The 27,027-nt window shown below is 36.7% G+C and overlaps 2 protein-coding genes across 2 annotated transcripts; both read right to left on the reverse strand.

Moving 5' to 3' along the window:
• Positions 1 to 15,328: 15,328 nt before the first annotated feature.
• LOC110622308 (probable glutathione S-transferase parC) lies at positions 15,329 to 16,484 on the reverse strand. Its single transcript, XM_021766773.2, has 2 exons — positions 16,111 to 16,484; positions 15,329 to 15,791 (listed from the first exon to the last, which is right to left on the reverse strand). The coding sequence occupies exons 1-2, from the start codon at positions 16,429 to 16,431 to the stop codon at positions 15,447 to 15,449; spliced, it is 666 nt and encodes a 221-aa protein (XP_021622465.1). The 5' UTR covers positions 16,432 to 16,484; the 3' UTR covers positions 15,329 to 15,446.
• Positions 16,485 to 23,875: 7,391 nt separating this feature from the next.
• Positions 23,876 to 24,886, reverse strand: LOC110622309 (probable glutathione S-transferase parC). The gene is made up of 2 exons (XM_021766774.2): positions 24,488 to 24,886; positions 23,876 to 24,367 (listed from the first exon to the last, which is right to left on the reverse strand). Exons 1-2 carry the CDS (start codon positions 24,806 to 24,808, stop codon positions 24,023 to 24,025), a joined length of 666 nt encoding a protein of 221 aa, XP_021622466.1. The 5' UTR covers positions 24,809 to 24,886; the 3' UTR covers positions 23,876 to 24,022.
• Between the last annotated feature and the right edge of the window lie 2,141 nt (positions 24,887 to 27,027).

The following is a 27,027-nucleotide window of genomic DNA, read 5'->3' on the forward strand; positions in this document are numbered from 1 at the left end:
GACAAATTTCTAATAATAGTGTGGAGCAAACTTATATCATTCAAATTGATCTAAAAGGAGTTCAATATCATATCCATATGATCTATATATATTTAAGGCGTGCTTCAACACATATGGAGCAGATTTGGTACAACACATGCAATTATAGGGTTAGGGAGCCTAATCAAATCTATGAGCTAAAACTACACAAAGAGAAACCTAAAGTGAAGATCAAGAAAAGTTTTTGTGAAGATTCAGTTTTGTTATGATGGGCTCGTAATGTTTTATTATTTAAACACTTGTTTTATTTTAGTTTTGTTTGGACTTGTATTCTGGTCATATTTTATCTTTTAAGTTTTAGAGTGTTGGACCATGTTTTGGGCTTATATTTTAATACTTATATGTTTGATGTATTGTTTTAGAGTATGATTGGGTTTGGGTCTTGTGTGTGGTTCGGCCAAGCCTCAAAAGAGTGTCTTAGGGTTTTATTTTCTATTCTTACTATATAAGGATAAGAAACACTTGTAAGAGATAGCTTTTAATAAAAATTTTCAGAATTTTTTTCATGCCTTTGGCGTGTATTGTTTTGAGTGAGAGTGAGGATTTGCTTTCATCAATTGCACCAAGAATCTTGGCTCTCTTATCAACTAGTTATTATGGCGTTTGTCGGATACTCATCTAAATCTGTTTCAGCTTCTCTAAATATGGGGTGCCATAGGAGGTGAGTTTATTAAATCTTTGGATTTCATATCTACTTGTGCGTGTGGGTTTGAGACTTGTGCTATAGGATTCCGCGTCAGTTGGTATCAGAGGCAAAGTGAGGTAAATTCTGATTTATCTTAGGATCTAGGGTTTTTTTTTGAGTTTTTCTTTCTTCGTTGTTGATTTCGGTAAAAGCTTGTGTTTCCATGGCCGTACCTTCTTGATTATTAATCATCATAAAAAAAAATCGAAATCCATAAAAAAAAAAATTAAAAATCGCCTTTGCCTTACTTATCTTGATATGACCAAAATTGTGATATGCTTCCTTTTTCATCTATATTGCCTTACCTATCTCAATTGATTGTTGTAACTTATGGGAATTAATTTTGAATTTTGAATTTGAGTTGGGTTGAATATAGATTAGGAGACGAAAGAAATCTGCCTATTCCCTAAAGTGCACATTTAAGACAATTGCATCTAAATTGATTTGATGTCAAATCCTTCTTTTAACACCAGAATTTTCGTCCATGATGCTGAACTGAGTGGAATTTAATTTTTTTTTTCTGATTCTATTTGTGGGGTTTTGATACTTGCCTTTTTGGGTAGATTTAAATAGATATATATTTAATTTACTTTGAAATGAATTAAATTCAAACTTTTGTCCAGATTCGTTTTTTATTTGAATTCTAAGTTTCTTTTTTGGTTTAAGCTTGCTTTTATTTTCTTGACATTGCTGGTGTATTGTTTGCTTGTGTCTATACTCTATGTGATATTTTTCAAGTAGCACAAAATCTAGTTCTTGTGTTACTTTTCAAATTGTCAGCGTCTTTTTTCTAGTTTTGCGCGCTTCCTTCTTTCTTTAGATTTTCTTCTTTGTTTCATTAAACACACCTTCTGGTTAGTTGGTTGGCCTTAGTTTCTAAAGTGCAATTGAAGAATCAGCAAAAGAGTGGTAAGAGTGCAAACACTTGAGTGCTTTTATTTCTAACACCATATTTGCTAGTTCTCTTTGTTCTTTATTGATTTAAGGCAGGATGAGTAAAAATAAAAATGTGGTGGATAGTGATGATAAAAGTGAATGGGACATGGCTAGTGACTATAAGCTCTTCAAAAAGTAAGTTAGTGGTGAGTTTAGAAGGTTTTATAAGACTCTTGAGAGGTTGACTGAAATTATGAAGAGTTTGAATGTCTCACAAGCTTCCACTTCTATAATAACACCTCAAAGAACTCTTAATTGCAATAATGACTGTGATGATTCAGATGTGTTTGTTGATAATGTGTTGCTTGCTGAACATGGTGAGATGTTTGTTGCTAGGCGTGCTTTGAATATGCAGGTTAAGGAAGAAAGCCTAGAACAACGGGAAAACATATTTCACAATAGGTGTTTGGTTAATGGAAAAGTGTGTACTCTCATTATTGATGGAGGTAGTTGTACAAATGTGGCTAGTGTGTATATGGTGGAGAAATTGGGCTTGACTTCTATTAAACACCCTAAGCCATACCGATTGCAATGGTTGAACGATTGTGGTGAGGTTAGGGTTACACGCCAGGTGATTATACCATTTTCTATTGGTAGGTACAAGGATGAGATCTTGTGTGATGTGGTACCTATGCAGGCAAGCCATATGTTATTGGATAGGCCGTGGCAATATGATAGAAAGGTGCAACATGATGGGTTCAATAACAAGTACTCCTTCACTCATGAAGGACAGAAGGTTATACTCGCTCCTTTATTACCTCAAGAGGTATATGCTGATCAAATAAAGATGCTGAAAAGGGAGAGGGAGGCTTCGGCCTTGGCTACAAAGGGGAGTGAGAGCTTGAGTTCTGCGAAAAAAATGAGAGAAAAGAGTGAGTCTGAGGGTAAAGAGACTGGAAAAAAATCAAGACTAATTCAAGGAGGGAAGATGGAGAAAGAAAAGGAGAAAGAAAAAGCTAAAGTTTCAATCTCAACTTCCATAGAGATTGAAATTGAAGAGGAAGTTATAATGCATGAATCTAATGTAGTTGTTGTTGAAAATTCCATCAATGAGCTTATAGAAGAGGTTGTGAATGATGGTGGACATGGGGAGCACGTGATTGATGAGGTGGAGGAGGCAAATAAGACTGCTTTGGAAGTTGTAGAAGAGAATGGGTCACATCCACAGGATCTTTCTATGACTAATATTTTTATGCCAAGTTCATTTGTTCTTGATGTACAGGTTGTTAATGAAAACATCCATGACGAGAGTTTTATGCTATTTCCACCTATTCAAGAGGAGGCATTTGAAGATACATGGGTTTCTAAAGCTTTCCTTCTTAACATAAACATCAGTAAGATTCGAGGACGAATCTTTTCTAAAGAAGGAGGGAATGATATGGATCTAATAGGGCAAATTTCTAACAATGGTGTGGAGCAAACTTATATCATTCAAATTGATCTAAAAGGAATTTAAAATCATATCCATATGATCCATATATATTTGGGGCGTGCTTCAACTCATATGGAGCATATTTGGTACAACACATGCAATCATAGGCTTAGGGAGCCTAATCAAACCTATGAGCTAAAACTACACAAAGAGAAGTCTAAAGTGAAGATCAATAAAAGTTTTTGTGAAGATTTAGTTTTGTTATAATGGGCTCGCTATGTTTTATTATTTAAACACTTGTTTTATTTTAGCTTTGTTTGGGCTTGTATTCTGGCCATATTTTATCTTTTAAGTTTTAGAGTGTTGGGCCATGTTTTGGGTTTATGTTTTAATATTTATGTGTTTGATGTGTTATTTTAGAGTGTGATTGGGCTTGGGTCTTTTGTGTGGTTCGGCCAAGTCTCAGAAGAGTGTCTTAGGGTTTTATTTTCTATCCTTACTATATAAGGATAAGAAACACTTATAAGAGGCAGCTTTTAATCAAAATTTTCAGAATTCTTTTCATGCCTTTGGCGTGTATTGCTTTGAGTGAGAGTGAGGATTTACTTTCATCAATTGCACCAAGAATCTTGTCTAACTTATCAACTAGTCGTTGTGACATTTGTCAGATTCTCATCTAAATCCTTTGATCATTGGTGTTTTATCTTCTCTAAGTGTGGGGTGCCATAAGAGGTGAATTTATTAAATCTTTGGATTCCATATCTACTTGTGCATGTGGGTTTGAGGCTTGTGCCATAGGGTTCCGCATCACAACCATTTTGTCTTTTTATCGACGAGACTCGAGAGGAGACTAATTCCTCTCGGATCCATTGACTGCCATAATAGGCATCCATCTCGTGATTTGACGACACCACCTCATGCGGGCATCACCGATGATTAAGACACTATAGTGAAGGGACGTGTGAGTCTCGAAAGGTGACATCGTGAAGGCATGTACAATCTATTGAAATTGCATAACAGCCTTCTCCCGTGATCTCTGTAATACCCGGCTAGACCCCGACACTTAAATTTCTACCTTCCGGTGGAATCTCCGTTGGAACCCGGAGTTTCTCGGATGTCGGAGCTTTCTAGAAGGGTAATATAAGGTTTTCATAAAATGTTTTTAATGTTTTTAAGGTTTTTATGGTCTTAATCAGAGAAAGAAAATTGTTTTTTTGAAAGAAATCACCTTGGAGGAAAAGTCCAGGTTTGGCCTCCGAACCTCATGTTCGGCCGCCAAACCTGGTGGAGTTTCGGAGGCACTTTCGGCTCCCGAAGGTGGTTTGGCCAGCCACCTATAAAGGGCCCCCTGTCCGGAAAATGGGCGAGTTTTCTCTCCCCATTTCCGGGCAAGGTGAGTCTCTACCACCCCTTTTATGATCTTGTGTTTTCTCCTCAAATCCTTCAAGATTTTTACGAGTTTTCATCATGTTTTGAAGATTTTTGAGCTAAAGATCAAAGTTTTGAAGCTTGGAGACCCCGGAGCTCGTTCCTCCATATCTCCGAGTTGGGATCGCACCTCCTCTCGATCTTCAAGAGGTAAGTGTAGATCCACGCCTTTTATGATGTTTTAAGTAAGTTGTATGAAGGGTTAAGGAGTTTTTAAGGCATGTTTAGACTAGTTGTAAAATATGAGGGTTTATGTTAGTTAAATGATAAATGTATGTTTATGTGTTGATATGTTATTGTTTGTTGGGGTTTAGGCTAGTTTTATGCCCCTATATGCATGAATGAGTGTATATTCATGTTTTAGAATAGTTGGATGCGTGTTGGAAAGTTTGGAGGGCTGAATGCGGGATGGCAGAATCGGGTTCTGCCACCCAGAAGGATCCAGGTTCGGCTTCCTAACCTGCTTCCGAAAGTGCCTGACTTTCGGATCTGTGGAGGACCTTCGGCTTCCGAACCTGCTTCCGAAAGTGCCTGACTTTCGAATCTGGAAGGGGTTTCGGCCGCCGAACCTGCCGCCGAAAGTCCCTTGTCCATCCCTTCCTTGGTTGTTTTATATGCATGTTTTATGATATTTTAGGGGGTTTTTGGGGAGATGTTTAGAGTTATGTTAGAGTTGTTTGGTCCCTCATTTGAGTCCACCTGTGTAGGATCGGACTTGTAACGACTCGGAAATCGGTCCCCCTTAGTAACGGTCCGAACCATCACTGGCACTAGGATCTAGATCGGCTTAAGGCCGCCGGGACCCGTAGTCAGCCAACTATACTCTCTATGTACCTGATAAATCCCATACATGATACAAAGCCACTTAGAAATCCTGTAAAACTCTGTAGGCTTAACTACTGCTCCTCAAATATGTCAATCTGAAATGGCCCTCAGGGCCTATACCAGGGACTACTATCTGCTGTGGGTCAAGGGGGTGGACTTGAGGAACCGAGGTGATCAGCAGTGAGATAGCTGCTTTAGAGTCAGTTCAGAGTCAGCCAGAGGTGAGTAGAACACAATTCTTTTATTTTAAGCAAATGAACTTTAGAGCATGATCCATGCATCATGAATGCCATGATATTTATTAGGTTGTTTTGCATTAGAATTCACGAATATGACGCATTGCATTATTCATTGTTAATGTGGATGGATATTGGGTGATCCATTAGCCCTCAATGTGATGTGATATGATATGATATGATATGAGATGGAAAGACCAGGTGTGGCCTAATCGCCCCTGGCACAGAGTAAGAAAAGACCAGGTGAGGCCTAATTGCCCCTGGCACAGAGTAAGAGAATACCAGGTGTGGCCTAATCGCCCCTGGCACAGTTGGACATGTTATGTTATGTTAAGAGGAAGTCCTGAGGAGCTCCGTCGAGGGCTGGGCATTTATGGGATATGTAGGGGGCTTTTGGTGACAATACCAGCTTAAGGTGATTACTTGTGTTGTGATGCATTTCATGATGGCATATGATATTTAAATGTTTTTATTGTTCTACTCACTGGGCTTTTTAGCTCATCCCTTTCCCCTAACCCCCAGGTTTGCAGGGTCAGTGATAGCAGGATGTCAGCAAGGGTAAAAGCTATGTTCTTGTAATAGTGTTGTAGTGGACATGTATTATAATGTAATGTAATGTAAAGATATGTAATGGATAGAGTTGTGCTTTGCCCTAGTTATGTATGATTAAGTCCCTTTTTATACATGATCTTTATGTAAAGAGATAAATGTTTTAATGATGAGATATATTGAACCAAGCTTGATGTATGATATGTTGACCTAGCTGGAGCATTTGATGAGGGCTCCAGTAAGGGGTTTTATGTTTACAGATATAGTGCATGCACAGGTCAAGCTTGGTATATGGAAAGTTTTAAATTTTTACGAAAATGTATGATCATGTATGGGATTTTATCAGGTACACAGGTTGTATGTTAGGCTTGCTACGGGTCCCGGCGACCTTAAGTTGATCTGGATCCTAGCGCCGATAGTGGTCCGGTTCCCGGGTCGTTACAGAGTGGTATCAGAGCCCTAGGTTCATATGGTCGAACCTAGTGTTGTCGGACTCATAGATGTTATAGAAGGGCAAGAACAATAGGGAAAAATCATGTCCACTAGGATAGGATATAGAGTCCTGTCTTAATGATGATGTGAAATGTATGATTTTATGCATGTGCATAAATGATATGTGATGTATGTGATGCGGGTTCATGTGTTTCCACATGAACCATATGATGTTAATGTTTATGTGTATATGTTGTGTTCTCAGAGAACGGAATGCGAGAAACTCATCGATCTGCACGATTGACTGGAGTCCCACCAGAGAATGAGGGCATGGATGCCCGTCCCCCTGCATTGCCAAGGGCAATGTCTTGCAGATCAAGTAGAGAGAGAGTGTCAAGGGACCCTAGAAGGTCTTTTGATGCTCGCAGAAGGGGAACAGACCATGGAGGGAGGTCTTCAGATGTGAGGGAAGCTATGGAAGAGGATCAGAGGAGGGATGGAAATCTGGATGTGAGTATGTCTGAGGAGGGTACAGGGGAATCTCAAGGAGGCGCTCAGGCCTCGGGGTTTGGTTTTCCACCCCAGTATCCACCCTTTCCACAAGGACCAGGGTATCCGATGGGGGGTACATCGGATTACTCAGGCTTTAACCCATACCCTTCCTACATGTCTTATCCACCGTTCTACCCACCATACCCACAGTACCCAATGTATCCGCCCTTACCCTTTTTCTCAAATCCAGCAAACCCTAACCCGGGGAATGCTGCACCTCCTCCTCCACCAGCAGAACCAGTAGCCCCTGAAATCCAAACACCTAGACCTAGCTCATCTGTGGGGAGCAAGGTAAAGATGATAGATTACCTGAAGTTGGATGCTCCCAAGTTTAAGACAGGTGATGACCCGTTTGAGTATCTCAAGACGGTGAAGATGATAACCGATGAGCTAGGAGCTGATGACAGTAGAGCCATCCAGATGGCAGGGTTCACATTGAAATGTAAGAAAGCTCGAGAATGGTTTAAAAATTATGTGGACCCAAGGTTGGACAGCCTATTCTGGGAGGAGTTTGCAAATGAGTTTGCAGGATGGGCATTTCCAGACAGTTCCAGGGAGCTGAAAGTTGTAGAGTTTGAGCGGCTAAGGAAGACAGAAGAGATGAGTGTAGATGAATACACCGACAGGTTTCTGGAATTGTTGTAGTATGTGGGTCAGGCATATGACACAGATCAGAAGAAAGCTAGGAGGTATACCATGAGGCTCCACCCTAGGTATTCCTCCCTGATCCTTGCAGCAGAAAGGGAGAGCTTCCACACCATTGTGGATGCAGCACGAAAGATGGAGGCTAGTGCTATCATTGAGGGGTCAGTTAAACAACAGGTGGCACAATCTTCGGGTTTCGAAACCCCGAGCATAGGGGATGTTAATCTCGCCTCTCTGAGCGAGGCTACCATGAAGAGTAAAAAGGGGGACAGAGGTCTCAGGAGATCGAAGAAGAACAAGTTCTGGAATCGGATAAAGTCTGGTCTGGGATTAGGAGATGGTTCGGATGGCTCCAGATGTACGAGGTGCGGTAGGCCGCACAAGGGAGTCTGTCGGATTGGGACAACAGCATGCTTCAGGTGCGGACAGGAGGGGCACATAGCACGTGAGTATCCCACTGCGACCTTGTTGGCACAGTCCCAGCAGACAGCTTCAGGCAGTGTAGCTCAACTAGTAACTCCAGCCATGATGCAAGGCAGTGGTCGAGGCCGAGGAAGGGAGACGGCCCCTTCTTCAGCAGGTTCCAGAGGTGAAGGTCCATCAGCCCCAGCTCGGATCTTCACCATGACTCAGCAGGAGGCTAACACGTCGGACACGGTGTGGACTGGTAATCTCACTCTGGTATGTTCTGATGTGTATGTTTTATGAACCCTGATGTTTCTCTCTCTTTGTTTGCTTTGAGAGCCGTAGTGAGGTTGGGCTTGATAGCTTCTAGGTTAGAGTGTCCTCTTTGGGTCAGTGGACCCAAGTGTGATCCATCTGTGGTAGAGTCAGTCTGCCGGTATAGTTCAGAGTATGTTATGGGAGTAGATGCCTTCCAGCCAACCTAGTGGTTCTAGATTTGACTGATCTTGATGTCATTCTAGGGATGGATTGGCTTTCTGCTCATGGTGCTACCTTGGATAGCAGAGACAAGGTAGTCAGGTACAGAGAGTAGGATGGATCAGAGGTAGTCTATAGAGGAGTCAGAGTAAGGGATACCTAGAGGTTTGGTTTCAGCCCTACAGGCTCGTAGGTCGTTCAGAAAAGGTTGTCAGGGGTTCTAGCTCATGAGAGAGAGCTTGATGGTTAGGTCAGGGAGCCCGTCTTAGTGCCCGTGGTTAGAGAGTTTCTAGATGTTTCCCCAGACGAGTTTCCAGGACTACCACCTGTCAAGGAGATAGAGTTCGGAATAGAAGTAATGCATGGAATCAGACCAATCTCTATTCCTCCCCATAGGATGGTACCAGCAGAGTTAAAAGAGTTGTAAGAGCAGTTGCAAGGGTTGGTAGATAAGGGTTTCATCCGACCTAGTACCTCACCTTGAGGTGCTCTAAGGTTTGTCATGAGAAGGAAGGATGGATCCTTAAGGTTTTGTATCGACTGCAGGCAGTTGAACAAAGTCACTACCAAGAATGAGTATGTGTTACCTAAGATCGATGATCTATTTTGACCCGCTAACAGGAGCAGGTTATTTTTCCAAGATAGATCTGAGATCTTGGTACCACCAGTTAAGCATCAGAGAGGAGGATGTGCCGAAGACAGCGTTCAAGACTAGATATGGGCATTTAGAGTTCTTAGTGATGCCGTTTGGGCTAACCAATGCCCCTGCAGCATTCATGAACCACATGAATAGAGTTTTTAGCCAGTTTTTGGATCACTTTGGTATTGTCTTCATTGACGATGCCTTGGTGCACTCAAAACACGAAGGAGCATGCCCATTATCTGAGGACAGTGTTGTAGACCCTAGGAGAACACGGCTTGGGCACCAAGTTCTCCAAATGTGAGTTTCGGTTGAGGAGTGTATCTTTCTTAGGTCAGGATATGTCAAAAAAGGGAATTGAGGTAGACCCCAAGAAAGTTGAAGCTGTAGCTAACTGGCCCAGACCCACTACAGTAACAGAGATTAAGAGCTTGTTGGGTTTGGTAGATTACTACAGGAAGTTCATCCAGAACTTCTCCAGAGTTGCTACTCCTATGATCGGGTTGACCAAAAAGAAGCAGAGGTTGGTTTGGTCAGAACAGTGTGAAGGAAGCTTTGAAAAGCTAAAGAGAAGGTTGACGTCAGCACCGGTGTTAGCTCTGCCTATCAGTAATGAAGACTTCGCAGTGTTCTGCGACATGCCCAGTATTGGACCATATTGTGTGTTGATGCAGAAGGAGAGGGTGATTGCTTATGCTTCTAAACAGTTGAGGAAGCGTGAGTTGAACTACCCTACACATGATCTAGAAATGTCAGTTGGGATCTTTGCACTCAAGATGAGGAGGTAGTATCTGTATGGAGTAGAATGTGAGGTCTTTACAGACCATAAAAAGCTGGCAGTGCATGATGAGTCAAAGAAAAGTTGAACCTGAGGCAGAGAAATGGGTAGAACTGCTTAGTGGCTATGATTGCAAGTTTCAGCATCATCCGGGAGAGGCAAATGTTATGACAGATGCCCTCAGCTGGAAATCACTTAGCAGTTTATCCCCTTACAGCAGAGAGAAGGCCGGTGGTCAGAGAAAGGATCAAGACTGCCGTAAGCCGACAGGAGTGTTAAGAAAATGTCCGTAGGAAGCTTGTAGTTTTCCGGGAGAGAGGTATGGTGTTGCTCAAGGCGTCTCCTAAGAAAGGGGTGGTTCATTGTGGGAGGAAAGGTAAGCTAACTCCACGATACATAGGACTCTTCAAGGTCTTGTAGAGGGTTGAGGGTGTATCGTACAAGTTAGATTTACCTACTTCCATGGAGAGAATCCATCCGGTTTCCATGTTCCCATACTATGGAAGTTCGTGTCGGATCCGAGTAAGGTTCTTAGTGAACCAAAGGCGGAGGTCCTAGGAGATCTCACCTATGTTGGGTAGCCAGTGCGGATCATAGACACATAAGTTAGAAAGCTAAGGAACAAGGAGATCCCGATGGTGAGAGTCTGTTGGAATCACCACAATGTGGAAGAGTGTGCCTGGGAGACCCTGGAGTTCATGCTCCAGCAATATCTTCGTCTCTTATAAGGTTAGTATTTTTATGTTTTTATGTGTGCTCCCTTGTTGCTTGTTTGTTTGTTGAACATTCGGGGACGAATGTTCTTAAGGAGGGAAGAATGTAATACCCGGCTAGACCCCGGCACCAGAATTTCTACCTTCCGGTGGAATCTCTGTTGGAACCCAGAGTTTTTCGGATGTCGGAGCTTTCTAGAAGGGTAATATAAGGTTTTCATAAAATGTTTTAATGTTTTTAAGATTTTTATGGTCTTAATCAGAGAAAGAAAATTGTTTTTCTAAAAGAAATCACCTTGGAGGAAAAGTCCAGGTTCGGCCTCCGAACCTCATGTTCGGCCGCCGAACCTGGTGGAGTTTCGGAGGCACTTTCGGCCCCCGAAGGTGGTCTGGCCAGCCACCTATAAAGGGCCCCCTGTCCGAAAAATGGGCGAGTTTTCTCTCCCCATTTCCGGGCAAGGTGAGTCTCCGCCACCCCTTCTATGATCTTGTGTTTTCCCCTCAAATCCTTCAAGATTTTTATGAGTTTTCATTATGTTTTGAAGATTTTTGAGCTAAAGATCAAAGTTTTGAAGCTTGGAGACCCCGGAGCTCGTTCCTCCATATCTCCGAGTTGGAATCGCACCTCCTCTCGATCTTCAAGAGGTAAGTGTAGATCCACGCCTTTTATGATGTTTTAAGTAAGTTGTATGAAGGGTTAAGGGGTTTTTAATGCATATTTAGGCTAGTTTTAAAATATGAGGGTTTATGTTAGTTAAATGATAAATGTATGTTTATGTGTTGATATGTTGTTGTTTGTTGGGGTTTAGGCTAGTTTTATGCCCCTATATGCATGAATGAGTATATATACATGTTTTAGAATAGTTGGATGCGTGTTGGGAAGTTTGGAGGGCTAAATGCGAGATGGCAGAATCGGGTTCTGCCACCCAGAAGGATCTAGGTTCGGCTTCCGAACATGCTTCCGAAAGTGCCTGACTTTCGGATCTGTGGAGGACCTTCGGCTTCCGAACCTGCTTCCGAAAGTGCCTGACTTTCGGATCTGTGGAGGACCTTCAGCTTCCGAACCTGCTTCCGAAAGTGCCTGACTTTCAGATCTGGAAGGGGTTTCGGCCGCCGAACCTGCCGCTGAAAGTCCCCTGTCCAGCCCTTCCTTGGTTGTTTTATATGCATGTTTTATGATGTTTTAGGAGATTTTTGGGGAGATGTTTAGAGTTATGTTAGAGTTGTTTGGTCCCTCATTTGAGTCCACCTGTGTAGGATCAGACCTGAGGAACCGAGGTGATCAGCAGTGAGATAGCTGCTTCAGAGTTAGTTCAGAGTCAGCCAGAGGTGAGTAGAACACAATTCTTTTATTTTAAGCAAATAAACTTTAGAGCATGATCCATGCATCATGAATGCCATGATATGTATTAGGTTGTTTTGCGTTAGAATCTACGAATATGACGCATTGCATTATTCATTGTTAATGTGGATGGATATTGGGTGATCCATTAGCCCTCAATGTGATGTGATATGATATGATATGATATGAGATGGAAAGACCAGGTGTGGCCTAATCGCTCCTGGCACAGAGTAAGAAAAGACCAGGTGGAGTCTAATCGCCCCTGGCACAGAGTAAGAGAAGACCAGGTGTGGCCTAATTGCCCCTAGCATAGTTGGACATGTTATGTTATGTTAAGAGGAAGTCCTGAGGAGTTTCGTCGAGGGCCGGGCATTTATGGGATATGTAGGGGGCTTTTGGTGACAATACCATCTTAAGGTGATTACTTGTGTTGTGATGCATTTCATGATGGCATATGATATTTAAATGTTTTATTATTCTGCTCACTAGGCTTTTTAGCTCACCCCTTTCCCCTAACCCCCAGGTTTGCAGGGTCAGTGATAGCAGGATGTCAGCAAGGGTAAAAGTTATGTTCTTATAATAGAGTTGTAGTGGACATGTATTATAATGTAATGTAATATAAAGATATGTAATGGATAGAGTTGTGCTTTGCCCTAGTTATGTATGATTAAGTCCCTTTTTATACATGATCTTTATGTAAAGAGATAAATGTTTTAATGATGAGATATGTTGAACCAAGCTTGATGTATGATATGTTGACCCAGCTGGAGCATTTGATGAGGGCTCCAGTAAGGGGTTTTATGTTTACAGATATAGTGCATGCACAGGTCAAGCTTGGTATATGGAAAGTTAATTTTTATAAAAATGTATGATCATGTATGAGATTTTATCAAGTACACAGGTTGTATGTTAGGCTTGCTACGGGTCCCGGCGACCTTAAGTCGATCTGGATCCTAGCGCCGGTAGCGGTCCGGTTCCCGGATCGTTACAATCTCGAAGTAATAAGATTTAGCGTGCAATCACCACACACGACCTCTACCTTCGTCGAAATCTCTGCCTTCATCGAAGATTCTCTACATTAGAAAGAAAGAAATCTCTTATGGCAATACAAGATGAATTAAAAGAAGAAGAAGTGAAGAAAGATATCTTCAGGATTTATTATAAAAGAGTAAGTGAGTTGATATGACAATGATGAAATTATTTATCTTATTTTGTTTCTTGAAAAGCAAAGAAAATGTTTTAAGTTATTTTTTTAAATTGTCCTAAAAGGCTAAAATTAGACATCTAATTTTATATATAGTTTAAATTTAGATATTTAATTTCTGTCTATACTTATTTTAGTTAACTACTTTCAGTCTGCAAAACTAATTGATCAGTCTACGCGAATCTCAACGTTTTAATGGCTAGTTCTTTCAAAATTATTACCATATTGAGCTATCTCTGCAGCTAAAAAAGAAAATTTTTTCAGATATGTATTTGAGAGATTAAATCTCTTCATAAATGGGTAATGAAAGTACTGAATTTATGAAAGTATTTTGAAACCTTTGTATTAAAAGTTTTTCATTCACACTTTTGATCTTTATTGGTAAATCTTCTCTCTCTCATTTTAATAGCATTTCTGCTGTATGTATCTGATAAGAATTGTTGAGAGTGTTTTTCATCTGAATCAAAACCTATATAAAGTTGATCAAGAGTGTAGTCACTTGATAGAGATTCTAAGCACTTGTTAAAGTTTAAGTGAGATTTTGAGTGTGAATCAAACATGTAAAGGACTACAAGCACCTAGGAAGCTTGCTGATTGTATGAAAGCTATTCACTTGCATGTTAAAAGAGGCCCAGTGGAGTGAAAACCTAAGGAAAGACCTTGAGAGAGTGAATATAGGCTATATTTGTCGAACTATTATAAAATCTCTATGTTTGACATTCTTATTCCTAATTTCTTTACTTTTAAGCTCTCTTCATTAATTTGAGATATCTGTATGCAAGTTTGAATTATTGTTGATAAGAGTTTGATAAAATTAGCTTGTTAATTTAATTCCTACTTTTTATTAATTGCATTTGTTGAATATTGGTATATCTATTGTTAGATGTTTTTCAAAATCTTCCCAGAGAACTCTTAAAAAATTTATTTGAATCCATCACCTTTTTATAACAAAATTAATAGCCACAATAATTTAATTTTAAAGAGCAAATAATAAAAATAAGTAGAAATAAGCATTTAGTCAATTTAATTCAAAATTGAATTGATTTGAATTAATCAAAAATTAAAATTTAAAGTGTGTTTGTTTTTATTGTTATTCTTTATTTTTTATTTAATAACAAAATAAAAAACTTATTTAGCTGTTTCGTTATTTTTATTACTTGTTAGAAAGTAGTTTTAAATCAAAAAACTAAAAATTAAAAATCACAAATATTGATTTTCTTATTACAGATTTTATAAAATGTTTATATTTCTTATCAGATTATTATTAACAATTTTACAAATTTTATTTTTTATTAGTAAAATTCATTTTTTAAATATATAATCATTAATTAATTTATAAAATAATCCAATTAAATTGTTTGCTGGTAAATAATTTATTTTTAATCAAAATAAATACATAAATAAAAGTGAGTATTTGATCTGTGTAATTTAAAATGAAATCGAATTAAATAAATAAAAATTAAAATTTAATGGTATGTTGATTTTTGTTGAAATTTTCTGTTTTTCATTTTTTATTTGATAAAAATAGAAAATTTTTTCAGCCGTTCGTAGTTTGTTTTTATTTTTATTACTTATAAATGTGTTGAATTGAATTATTTACTTTTAAATAATTTGTAAATAAATAAAAAAATTAAAATTTAAATATTTATAATAATCAAATTTAATCAAATTAGGCGAGAAAATAATGAATTTAAATTAAATTGGTATAATTTAGTTTGGTTAATTAAATTTTTGAACTTTTACATTTTATTTTAATATTATAAAGTTAAATTAAAATATTTTAATTTTAATTAGAATTTGATCTTCTTATATTATTAAAATTATATAGGATTATTAACGAATGGATTTAGTTCGGTTCAGTTTTGCTATTATTTTTTTATCAATACTGAATCAAAATCATTAAATTTTTTAAAAATTAAAATAATATGAAATCATACTGAATTTTTAATTTAATTCAATTCGGTGGATTTTTTCGATTTAAATCAGATATTACTTACCTTAAAAATATGTAAATATAGTTAAAGTATTGAATGAAAGTAAATGATCAAATCAATATTGCATACAAAGTAATTAATCAACTGCCTTTTTTATTAGATATGAAACAGCACAGAAAAGCACACCATTGAAAGCCAAAAAACAAGACAACTAAAACCCAGGTGATTAATCTCCTTTCTAAGCAATGGCCTCTCTACTCTATCCCAAATTGCTTCTTCAGCTCCAACATAAATCCATAGACCTTCTTGTGATCAGGAAGAGAGTTGAACACAGACTCCTTTGCCAAGCACCTTTTAGCCCATTCAATAAGCTTAGGACACTCAGCCTCTATGCTGAAATTTCCACACACCTCATAGGTATAAAACCAGCTATAGAATGGCACAAGAGCAACATCCACATAGCCCAAATTTTCACCCCCAAAGAATGGCTTCTCTCCAAGCTCTCCTTCCAGGAGCTTAAGGGACTCTATGAATCCCTGCTTTGCTTCCTCCTGCTCTTCGCCTTTTGTTGCCCATATCTTCCTCCCATGCTCAAACATCTGCATCCCAAATCCCCATATTATATATCACTCAAATGCTAATGACTAAAACATTGAATTTCATTTTTTTTTTGTATAAACTTTATAAACTACATTAAAAATGAACCAAACCGTTAATTACATAAAAATTTCGAAGTTGTGCTATATATTTTTAAGAATACCCAACATGACATAGCCTTTTCTTTTATAAAAAAAAAAAAGTTAAAGGAAAAGTAACTTAATCCTTATATTTCTTTGGTAAAAAAGAAAGAAAGGAAAAATAAAAAGACTATTGTCTTTCTTACTTGAAAAAAAAAAAAAAAGGAAAGAAGAAGAGTACCTTCTTAACAACAAAATCAGCCCAGAAGTTAGCTTGAGCTCTCTGATAAGGATCAGAGGGAAGCAATGGAGCTTTGTCCTTCCAGACTTCATCAATGTATTGAACAGCAATAAGAGACTCAGCAACTGGTTTGCCATTGTGGATGAGAACAGGGATCTTCTTGTGAACTGGGTTCATCTGCAGCAGCAAATCACTCTTGTTCTTCAAATCCTCTTCCCTGTACTCATACTTAATACCCTTCTCTGCCAAAGCAATCCTAACTCTCATACCAAAAGGGCTTGGCCAGAAGTCCAACAGAGTCACCTCTGCATTATCAGCCATGCTCTTCAAATTCTTGTTAGAAATCAAAGATTTAAGAAACCAAGATATAGCTTTAAGATGTTTGATGCAAATCTTGGTTCTCAAGCTACATATTTATAAAGCATTTTGGCTTGTGATGTTAGAGAATAATGCCATAATCCATGACGTAAGAGTGCTCGTCACCTTTTTTTTTCCTTAATTTTATTTGTTTTTATGAAATCCTTTATTTTGGAAGTTTTTTTCTACGAGGAAGGAAAGAAGTCTCCTATGAGAATACAAGATGAATCAAAGGAAGAAAAAGTTAAAAAAGATATATATCTTCAGGATTTATTATAAAAAAGTGAGTGAATTAATATGACAATAATAAAATTATCATCTCATTTTATTTCTTGAAAGCAAAAAAAATATTTTAAGTTATTTTTCTAAATTATTCTGAAAGGCTAAAATTAGACATCTAATTTTAGATACAGTTTAAATTTGGATATTTAATTTCTGTTTATACTTATTTTAGTTAACTACTTTCAGTCTGCAAAACTAACTGATTTCAGTCTACGCGAATCTCAACGTTTTAATGGCTAGTTTTTTCAAAATTAGTACCATTGAGCTATCTTTGTAGTTAAGAAATGAAATTTTTTCGGACATCTATTTAAGAGATTAAATCTCCTCATAAATGGGTAATGAAAGCACTGAATGTCTGAGAGCATTTTAAAACCTTTGTATTAAAAACTTTTCATTCACACTTCTGATCTTTGTTGGTAAATCTTCTCTCTCTCATCGTAATAACATTTTTGCTGTATCTGATAAGAGTTGTTGAGTGTGTTTTTCATCTGAATCAAAACCTATATAAAGTTGATCAAGTGTGTGGTCACTTGATAGAGGTTCTAAGCACCTGTTGAACCTAAAGTGAGAGTTCGAGTGTGAATCAAACATGTAAAGGTCTACAAGCACCTGGGAAGCTTGTTGATTATATGAAAGGTTGTTCTCTTGCCTGTTAAAAGAGGTTTAGTGAAGTGAAGACTTTAGGAAGGACCTTGGAAGAGTAGGTGTAGGCTATATTTGCCAATCCATTATAAAATCTCTATGTTTGTGACATGGAGCAACTAGTTTTGGACTTTACGGCAGACTTGGACTGGGCCTAATTTTTACTACTGACGTCCGATGGAGACCCACAATAGCTTTTCGAAAAGAAAATTTTGAGACACACAACTTTTAAATGTGTGACAAGGGCCATAAGCCTGTCACGAAGTTCAATATGGAAATTCCATCGTTTAAGGGATAAATTTTGTATTTTAATTATTTTTTTGGATATTTTCATAATTTTGCATATTAGGATTTTTTTTTAATTATAAATAGCCTCCCTTGGCTATTAGAAACTCACTTTTCAATATTTGAAGAATTTCAATAAAACTTTTCGTCTTCTAGCTTATCTTTTCCCTTATATCGTCTTAGCCAAATGATATTGGTTAAAACTGATCACGGAGTCTAAATAGTCCTTTATCAGATTAGTATCAGAGCAAAACTTCAATCATGGCAGACAACCAAGAGGTGCGACTTGCTGCAATTGAAGCATCTTTGGCAGAATTGAGGGAGATGATCGGACAGTTAGCCCTGCAGTAGGGAATCCACCAACCACCCGCTGCCGCACACCCCCAACCAGTAGCCAATCCTGTGCCTGCAAATTTCCAACAAAATTATCAGTAAGGTTACAAGATCAAGATATACCTTCATAACTTTTCTGGTTCGTTAGATGTGGAATTTATTCTTGATTGGCTGGCAGAGGTTGAACATTTCTTTGAAGTTATGAATGTGGAAGAGGATCGCAAGGTTCCGATTGTGGCCTATAAGTTAAAAGGGGGTGCAGCAACCTGGTGGAATTCGGTTCAAAATGAACGCTATCGAAGAAGGCTAGAACCCATACGAAACTGGGTGTTGATGAAGTAGATGATTGAATAGCGGTTCTTGCCTAGCGATCACGCTCATGTTTTGTATAACTAGTACCATGATTGTGTACAGGGGAATCAAAGGGTGGATGAATATACTGAGGAGCTTTTGAGGTTGCAGGCGAGGTGTGAAAACTGTGAGAATGAAGCCCAGCAGGTTGCTCATTATCAGAGGGGCCTAAATCACGAAATTCATTGTATGATGGGAGTAGCTGCAATTTTCATTTTGACAGACGCCATTGAGATGGCAAAAAGGGTAGAAGAGCATGTTGAGTGGCAGCCACGATAGCAGTATAACCAGAATTTTAATTACAGAAATTTTGTTCGACAGGGATGCAGCAGTATGGAGGCAATTACAGCGGGCAGCCTTTTAAGCTTGTAAATTCTGGCAACCCTCAGAATACTTTGGAAGAAAGGAGAGATAGTAAAGGAAAAGCAGTCACCACTACAACAGACAAAGGAGGCAGAACTAATCCTTATCAGAAACTAATGGGAGACATATATTATCGCTGCAGGCAACCTGGTTATCGATCGAATAATTGTCCAGAACGTAGAGGAGTTAATACTAATCGCCGACAGGTTAATGTGGTTGAGCAGGTGGCTGAATCTGAGGAAGAGCTGGATGATGATGATGGATCTATTACGGGTTCTGAAGATGGAGAGGTCACCTATGTGGTGAAGAAAATCTTATGCTCAACACAACAGGAGGATGAGACACAAAGGAGGAAGATTTTCCAAGAAAAGTGCCGAGTAGGAGAGGCAATTTGCAGGCTAATTATATATAGCTGCAGTTGTGAGAATCTGATAGCTAAGCTTTTGGTGGAGAAATTGCAGTGGCCTACACAACCGCACCATTTGCCATACAAATTCAGATGAATTAAGGAAGGTCCGATAATTGAGGTCAACAGAATCTGCAACGTGCCTATCTTGATCGGTAAATCTTATACTGAACATGTTAATTGTGATATTATAGATATGGATTGCTGTGGAATTTTGCTAGGTCGCCCTTGACAGTTCGATGTTGATGCTTTGCATAAACGGAAGGAGAATTCATATATGTTCATGTGAAATCAAAAGAAGATTACTATTTTGCCTTCCGGTTCTGCGAAACATTCTAAAGCGGAAGGGAAGAATGTTATTGCTGTTTTCACGAGAGTGCAGAGGCTATCAAGTGCAGTTGAAAAATCTAGAGGCATACTAACTTTATTGGTGAGAGCAAAAGGGGCAATGGAGGATGCACTATATTTACCACCACCCATCAAAGAGCTGTTGAAGGAGTTTCCTAAGATAGTAGAGGAATCAACCAAACTTTCACCTTTGCGGGATATCCAACATCAGATTGATCTCATTCCTGGATCAAAATTATCGAATCTGCCTCATTATAAGATGAGTTCAAAAAAGAGTGAAATCCTCCAAGAACAGGTTGAAGAATTATTGAAGAAGGGGCATATTCGGTAGAGCATTAGCCCCTGTGGATTACATGCCCTATTAGTTTCAAAGAAAGATGGGACTTAGAGAATGTGCGTGGATAGCTGGGCCATCAACAAAATTACAGTTTAGTATCGATTTCCTATTCCATGACTAGATGACATACTGAATCAGTTATCCGGGTCTAAAGTCTTCTCTAAGATTGGCCTTAAAAGTGGCTATCACCAAGTTCAGATCAAGGAATGAGATGAATGGAAGACCGCCTTTAAGACTAAGGAAGGCTTGTATGAGTGGCTGGTTATACCCTTTGGTTTGACGAATGCACCTAGTATTTTTATGCGACTTATAAACTAGGTTCTACATCCTTTCTTACGTAAATTTGTAGTTGTTTATTTTGATGACATATTGGTTTTTAGCCGCAGCGAAGAAGAATATTTACAGCATCTTCGTCAAGTTATGCCAGCCTTATAAGAAAGTGAGCTGGTTATTAATCTGAAAAAATGCATTTATATGACGGAGCGCGTTCTGTTCCTGAGATTTATTGTTAGTACATAAGGGATACATGTTGATGAGAAGAAGGTAGAAGCAATACGAAATTGGCCCATTCCCAAAACTATTTCTAAAGTTCCAGCTTTCATGGCCTTGCTATCTTCTATCAACGGTTTATCAGAAATTTCAGCAGTATCATTGCCCCTATCACAGATTGTTTGAAGAAAGAGAGAGTGCAGAAATTTATTTGGACCGACGTTGCCAATAAGAGTTTTGAAGAGATTAAAGATAAGCTTACTTCTGCCCCGATTCTTGCTCTACCTGTTTTTGATAAACTGTTTGAGGTTGAATGTGATGCTTGTGGAGTTGGGATTGGTGGAGTGTTGTCACAGTCTAAAAGGCCTATTGCCTTCTTTAGTGAGAAGCTAAATGAAGTTAGAAAGAAGTGGTCTACTTATGAGCATGAGCTATATGCAGTATTCCGGACTCTTAAAACTTGGGAGCAATATCTGATGGGGCGAGAGTTTATTATTCATACATATCATTAATCTTTGATCCATTTTAAAACTAAAAAACATGTGAATAAGATGCATGCTCTATGGGCAGCTTATTTTAGAGCCTTTCATTATGTTATAAATATAAGGCTGGCCATAGTAATAAGGTGATAGATGCTTTGAGTATGAGGGCTACTCTGTTGATTACAATTAATCAAGAGATTGTAGGTTTTGAATTTCTGAAGGATTTATATGCTACAGATGATAACTTTGCTGATATATGGGCTAGAGTCCAAGCTCACCAGTATGCCGATGGGTTTTTGATACATAATGGCTTTCTTTTTAAGGAGAACGGGTTATGCATTCTTTGATCTTCTTTGCGGAAAAAGCTTATTCGGGAGGTCTATAGAGGAGGTTTGAAAGGTCATTTGGGACGTGATAAGACTATTGTTGGATTGGAGGAGCGTTTTTACTGGCCATAATTAAAAAGAGATACAAGTCGGATAGTCCATAAGTGCTCGGTTTGTCAAACTTAGAAGGGACATTCGCAGAATACTAGCTTATACACTCCACTGCCTATTCTAGTACATCCTTGGGAGGACTTATCTATGGATTTTGTTCTTGGTCTTTCATGTGCTCAACGTGGATCTGATTCCATTTTTGTTGTTGTTGACAGGTTCTCTAAAATGGCATATTTCATTCCTTGCAAGAAAACTAATGATGCTTCTCATGTGGTAAAACTGTTTTTTCAGGAGGTTGTTCGCTTACATGGCGTCCCTAAAACCATTACTTCTGACAGAGATGTAAAGTTTGTAGCTCATTTTTGGGTGACTTTATGAAAATATTTTGAAACTGAACTTCGATACAGCAGTGCTGCCCATCCCCAAACTGATGGACAAACTGAAGTGGTGAACCGTACGCTTGGCAATCTTCTGCGCTGCATCTGCAGTAATAAGAAAACTATTTCGAATCTTGCTCTTGCACAACCAAAATTTGCTTACAACAATACTGTCCAAAGTTCCACAAAGATGTCACCATCTGCAGTTGTGTACAGAAAAGTCCCAATGCATACAGTTGATCTTATTGCCTTTCCCACAGGTTCTCACAACAGTATTGCAGCAAGCAACTTGGCAAAGCAGCACATGAATATTTTCAAACAGGTACAATAATGCCTTACAAAAGCCAATAACAAATATAAAGCTACAGCCGATAAACATAGGCGTTTCAAATCCTTCAATGTCGATAACCAAGTTATGGTGTATTTACATAATGAGCATGGTGGAGGACAGAAAAAGTTTGATGCCAGGAAGATTGGTTCATTCCAAATCATTTAGAATATTAATGATAATGCCTATGTTCTTGACCTTCCAAATAAGATGAAAATTTCTAAAACGTTTAGCGTGGCAGATCTATTTCAGTATTACCTTGCTGATGACAACTCGAGGTCGAGTTCTTTACAAGTGGAAGGGAATGATATGGAGCAACTAGCCTTGGACTTTACGGCAAACTTAGACCGGACCTAATTTTTGCTGGCTACGTTCGATGGAGACCCACGATAGCTTTTCGGAAAGGAAATTTCGAGACGCATGATTTTCAAAAGTGTGACGAGGGTCGTAAGCCTGTCACAAAGTTCGATATGAAAATTTCATCATTTAAGGGTCAATTTTGCATTTTAATTATTTTTTTAGATATTTTCATAATTTTTTATATTAGGATTTTTTTTCTATTATAAATAGTCTCTCTTAGTTATTAGAAACTCACTTTTCAATATTTGAATAATTTTAATAAGATTTTTTGTTTTCTAACCTATTTTTTATCTTATATCGTCTTAGGCAAACGATATTAGTTAAAACTCGTGACAAAATCTAAATAGTCCTTTATCAATTTGACATTCTTTTTCCTAATCTCTTTACTTTTAAGCTTTCTTTATTAATCTGAGATATCTGTATGCAAGTTTAAATTACTGTTAATAAGAGTTTGATAAAATTAGTTTGTTAATTTGATTTCACCTTTCTATTAATTGCATTTGTTGAATATTGGTGTATCTATTGTTAGATACTTTTCAAAATCTTTTCAGAAAAATTTTAAAAATACTTATTTAAATCCATCACTTGTCATAACAGAATTAGTAGTCACAATAATTTAATTTTAAACGGCAAATAATGAAAATAAGTAAAAATGAGCCTTAAGTCAATTTGATCCAAAATTGAACCGATTAATCAAAAATTAAAATTTAAAGTGCATTTGTTTTTATTGTTATTTTATTTTGTTTAATAACAAAATAAAAAACTTATTTAGCTGTTAATATTTCGTTATTTTTACTACTTGTTAGAAAGTAATATTGATTTTCCCATTTCAAAAAAAAAAAAAAAAGTAGGTTTAAATCAAAAAACTAAAAATTAAACATCACAAATATTGATTTTCCCATTACAGATTTTACAAAATGTTTATATTTCTTATCAGATTATTATTAACAATTTTAAAATTTTACTTTTATTAATAAAATTTATTTTTTAAATATACAATCATCAATTAATTTATAAAAGTGTTTAATTAAATTGTTTTCTGGTAAATAATTTATTATAAACAATAAAAAATAGGTAAAAGTGAGTATTTGATTAGTTTAATTTAAAATTGAATTAAATTAAATAATAAAAATCAAAATTTAAATTAAATTAATAAAAAAAATAGAAAATTTGTTCAGCTGTTAGTATTTTATTTTTATTTTTATTACTCGTAAATGTGTTGAATTGAATTATTTATATTAATCAAATTAAAAAAAATATAATGAATTTAAATTAAATTGGTATGGTTCGGTTTGGTAATATTATAAGGTTTAATTAAGATATTTCAATATTGATTAGAATTTAATCTTCTTATATTATCAAAATTATATAGAAATACTGACAGATAGATTTAGTTTGATTCAGTTTTGTTATTATTTTTTTTATTAATATTGAATCAAAATTATCAATTTTTTTAAAAATTAGAATCGAATATGAAATTATAATGAAATTTTAATTTGATTTGATTCGGTTAATTATTTCAATTTAAATAAAATATTATTTAACCTAAAAATATATAAATATAGTTAAAGTATTGAATGAAAGTAAATAATCAAATCAAGATTGCATACAAAGTAATTAATCAACTGCCTTTATTATTAGATATGAAACAGCACAGAAAAGCACACCATTGAAAGCCAAAAAACAAGACAACTAAAACCCAGGTGATTAATCTCCTTTCTAAGCAATGGCCTCTCTACTCTATCCCAAATCTCTTCTTCAGCTCCAACATAAATCCATAGACCTTCTTGTGATCAGGAAGAGAGTTGAACACAGACTCCTTTGCCAAGCACCTTTTAGCCCATTCAATAAGCTTAGGACACTCAGCCTCTATGCTGAAATTTCCACACACCTCATAGGTATAAAACCAGCTATAGAATGGCATAAGAGCAACATCCACATAGCCCAAATTTTCACCCCCAAAGAATGGCTTCTCTCCTAGCTCTCCTTCCAGGAGCTTAAGGGACTCTATGAATCCCTGCTTTGCTGCCTCCTGCTCTTCGCCTTTTGTTGCCCATGTCTTCCTCCCAAGCTCAAATATCTGCATCCCAAATCCCCGTGTTATATATCACTCAAATACTAATGACTAAAAGATTGAGTTTCACATTTTTTTTATAAACTATACTTTACTCCATGATAAACTTCATTAAAAGAAGAGTACCTTCTTATCAACAAAATCAGCCCAGAAGTTAGCTTGAGCTCTCTGATAAGGATCAGAGGGAAGCAATGGAGCTTTGTCCTTCCAGACTTCATTAATGTATTGAACAGCGACAAGAGACTCAGCAACTGGTTTGCCATTGTGAATGAGAACAGGGATCTTCTTGTGAACTGGGTTCATCTGCAGCAGCAAATCACTCTTGTTCTTCAAATCCTCTTCCCTGTACTCATACTTAATACCCTTCTCTGCCAAAGCAATCCTAATTCTCATACCAAAAGGGCTTGGCCAGAAGTCCAACAGAATCACCTCTGCATTATTAGCCATGCTCTTCAAATTCTTGTTAGAAATCAAAGATTTAAGAAACCAAGATATAGCTTTAAGATGTTTGATGCAAGTCTGGTTTCTCAAGGCATTTTGGCTTGTGATGTGGGCTCACCGTCGTCACACCACAGTGTCGTTTTTGAATTTGTATCTTCTTCTTTTTTTTTTTTTAGTTTTTCTTTTTCTTGCATGTAAAGCTATGGACTGTATGCTGCATAAAGTTGGATTCGCAGTCAATGAGAAACCGTCTGTTAAGAATAATGCCATAATCCATGACGTAAGAGTACTTGTTACCTTTTTTTCCTTTATTTTATTTGTTTTTATGAAATCCTTTACTTTGGAAGCTTTTTATAATTTTATTTATGTCGGATACTTAAAGAAATGTGTTTACATGAGTATTAGATTTTTAATAATTAATTATGTATAAAAATGGGTATAAATTTGGAAAAAAAAAACTTTTAAGTTTTACCTATTTATATGCCTAATAGATGACAAAAAAAAGTTAATTGTTATTATAATAATACATTTTTTTAATTTCATTTTTATTTTATAACTTCATTTCTTTTATAATTATTTGGACTTATTTGAAATAAATTGTTTATAAAAGAGTAATCATTTTAATTTGAAAAATTTAATAATTTCATTCTTGAGTTTTGTCATTATTAAGAAAGTGATTCCTTGATTTTGTAATTTGAATGATATAATCGCTTAGTTCACTACTTATAGATTAACCACAATGGTTAAAAACTGTTTCCATATGTGTCTATCATAGTCATAAGTTTACGGTAAAGTTTAAAATTTACTAGCTAGAACAATTATTTCATTGTATGTTCATAATAAATAAAAAAGATAAATTATACTTTAGTCCTCTAATTTAATGAAATATCTAATTTAGTCTTTATATTTTTTAAAATATTTAATTTAAAGTTAACTTACCGTTATTTTTATAAAAATGACTAAAATACTCTTAACTCCTACCGTTTGAATTAGAGAAAAGCAGAGAGACTAAACTGCCAAATATTGAATTTATTGAATATTGCAGAGTTGGATTCACGATTAACGATGAACTCCGTGACCCAACTAACTGCCAAGCTTAACCAAGCCTGACGGTGGGCTACGTTGCCGCATGACGGTCGACGGTATGGCTTGGTTAGGCATTGGTAGACACCAAAGGCCGAGCAATGCTCTTCCGTTGGTGATCACTCCGTCTTCTTTGTCCACGAGAATCGAGAGGAGACTAATTCCTCTCAGATTCGTCGACTACTATAATAGGCGTCTGTCCTGTGAGTGGACGACACCACCTCATGGGGCATCACCAATAACAAGGACATTACGGTGAAGGGACGTGTGAGTCTCAAAATCGGTGATATCGTGAAGGCATGCACGATCTATTGAAATTGCACAACAACTTTCTCCAGTGATCTCAAAGTAACTAGATTCAGTGTGTAATTACCACACACGACCTCTACCTTCGTCGAAGATAGGCACGTTTCAAATGCTGGGGGCCTGTCACTTTGCCTGTTGATGGCCAATGCTAGCCTTCTCGTTGTGTTTGCAACGCCGAACTAACTTTGTGATATTCAATAAATTAGTAGTTTATGAATCAATATTATGGCAATAGTTTTATTCATATTAAATCAAAAGATAACAATTTCTCTATGGCATCGGTAATCATATTAAAATCTAACTTTTTTCTTTCTAATTTTTGCATATAATGACAGTTGAATATGTCTATTGCAACAATTTTCAAGTAATAAAGGGAACTTTCATTCAAGTACTTTTTTTACGATAAAAAAAAAAAAAAAGCAAATTTCAACAAGTCAAATATGAGAAATTTATGCTAAGTAACTTTTCCAACAAGTCAAAAATTTCATAATTACTCAAAATATATTCCAAAACATCCAAAATTCTACATATCTACAATTATTTAATAAACATAAGAAGAAATATGCTAGAAAATATATAAATCCAAAAAGTTACAAATTTCATAAAAAAAAAAATAAGGCATGTATTCTTTGGCCGCTAATAACTTTTCAAAATAATCTATTGCTAAATAATATTTTTTATTACTAAATTTATTTTTTAAAATATTTCTTCTATTATTGTTGTGAATCTATAAGGATAATTCATACTGTTATAATAAGCTTTAATAGTGTTGTCGTATAAGTTTTGGAAAAACTTGATTTTAATAATACAAAAACTTAATAAATTATATTTATCTA

This window comes from Manihot esculenta, chromosome 9 (assembly GCF_001659605.2).
Source record: "Manihot esculenta cultivar AM560-2 chromosome 9, M.esculenta_v8, whole genome shotgun sequence".
Taxonomy (NCBI): Eukaryota; Viridiplantae; Streptophyta; class Magnoliopsida; order Malpighiales; family Euphorbiaceae; genus Manihot; species Manihot esculenta.

Coding starts and splice junctions, on each gene's coding strand:
- LOC110622308 (XM_021766773.2), bottom strand. CDS start 16,431: ATGGCTGATAATGCAGAGGTGACTCTGTTGGACTTCTGGCCAAGCCCT. Junction 15,792..16,110: donor CTGATTTTGTTGTTAAGAAG/GTACTCTTCTTC, acceptor TTTGGGATGCAG/ATGTTTGAGCATGGGAGGAA.
- LOC110622309 (XM_021766774.2), bottom strand. CDS start 24,808: ATGGCTAATAATGCAGAGGTGATTCTGTTGGACTTCTGGCCAAGCCCT. Junction 24,368..24,487: donor CTGATTTTGTTGATAAGAAG/GTACTCTTCTTT, acceptor TTTGGGATGCAG/ATATTTGAGCTTGGGAGGAA.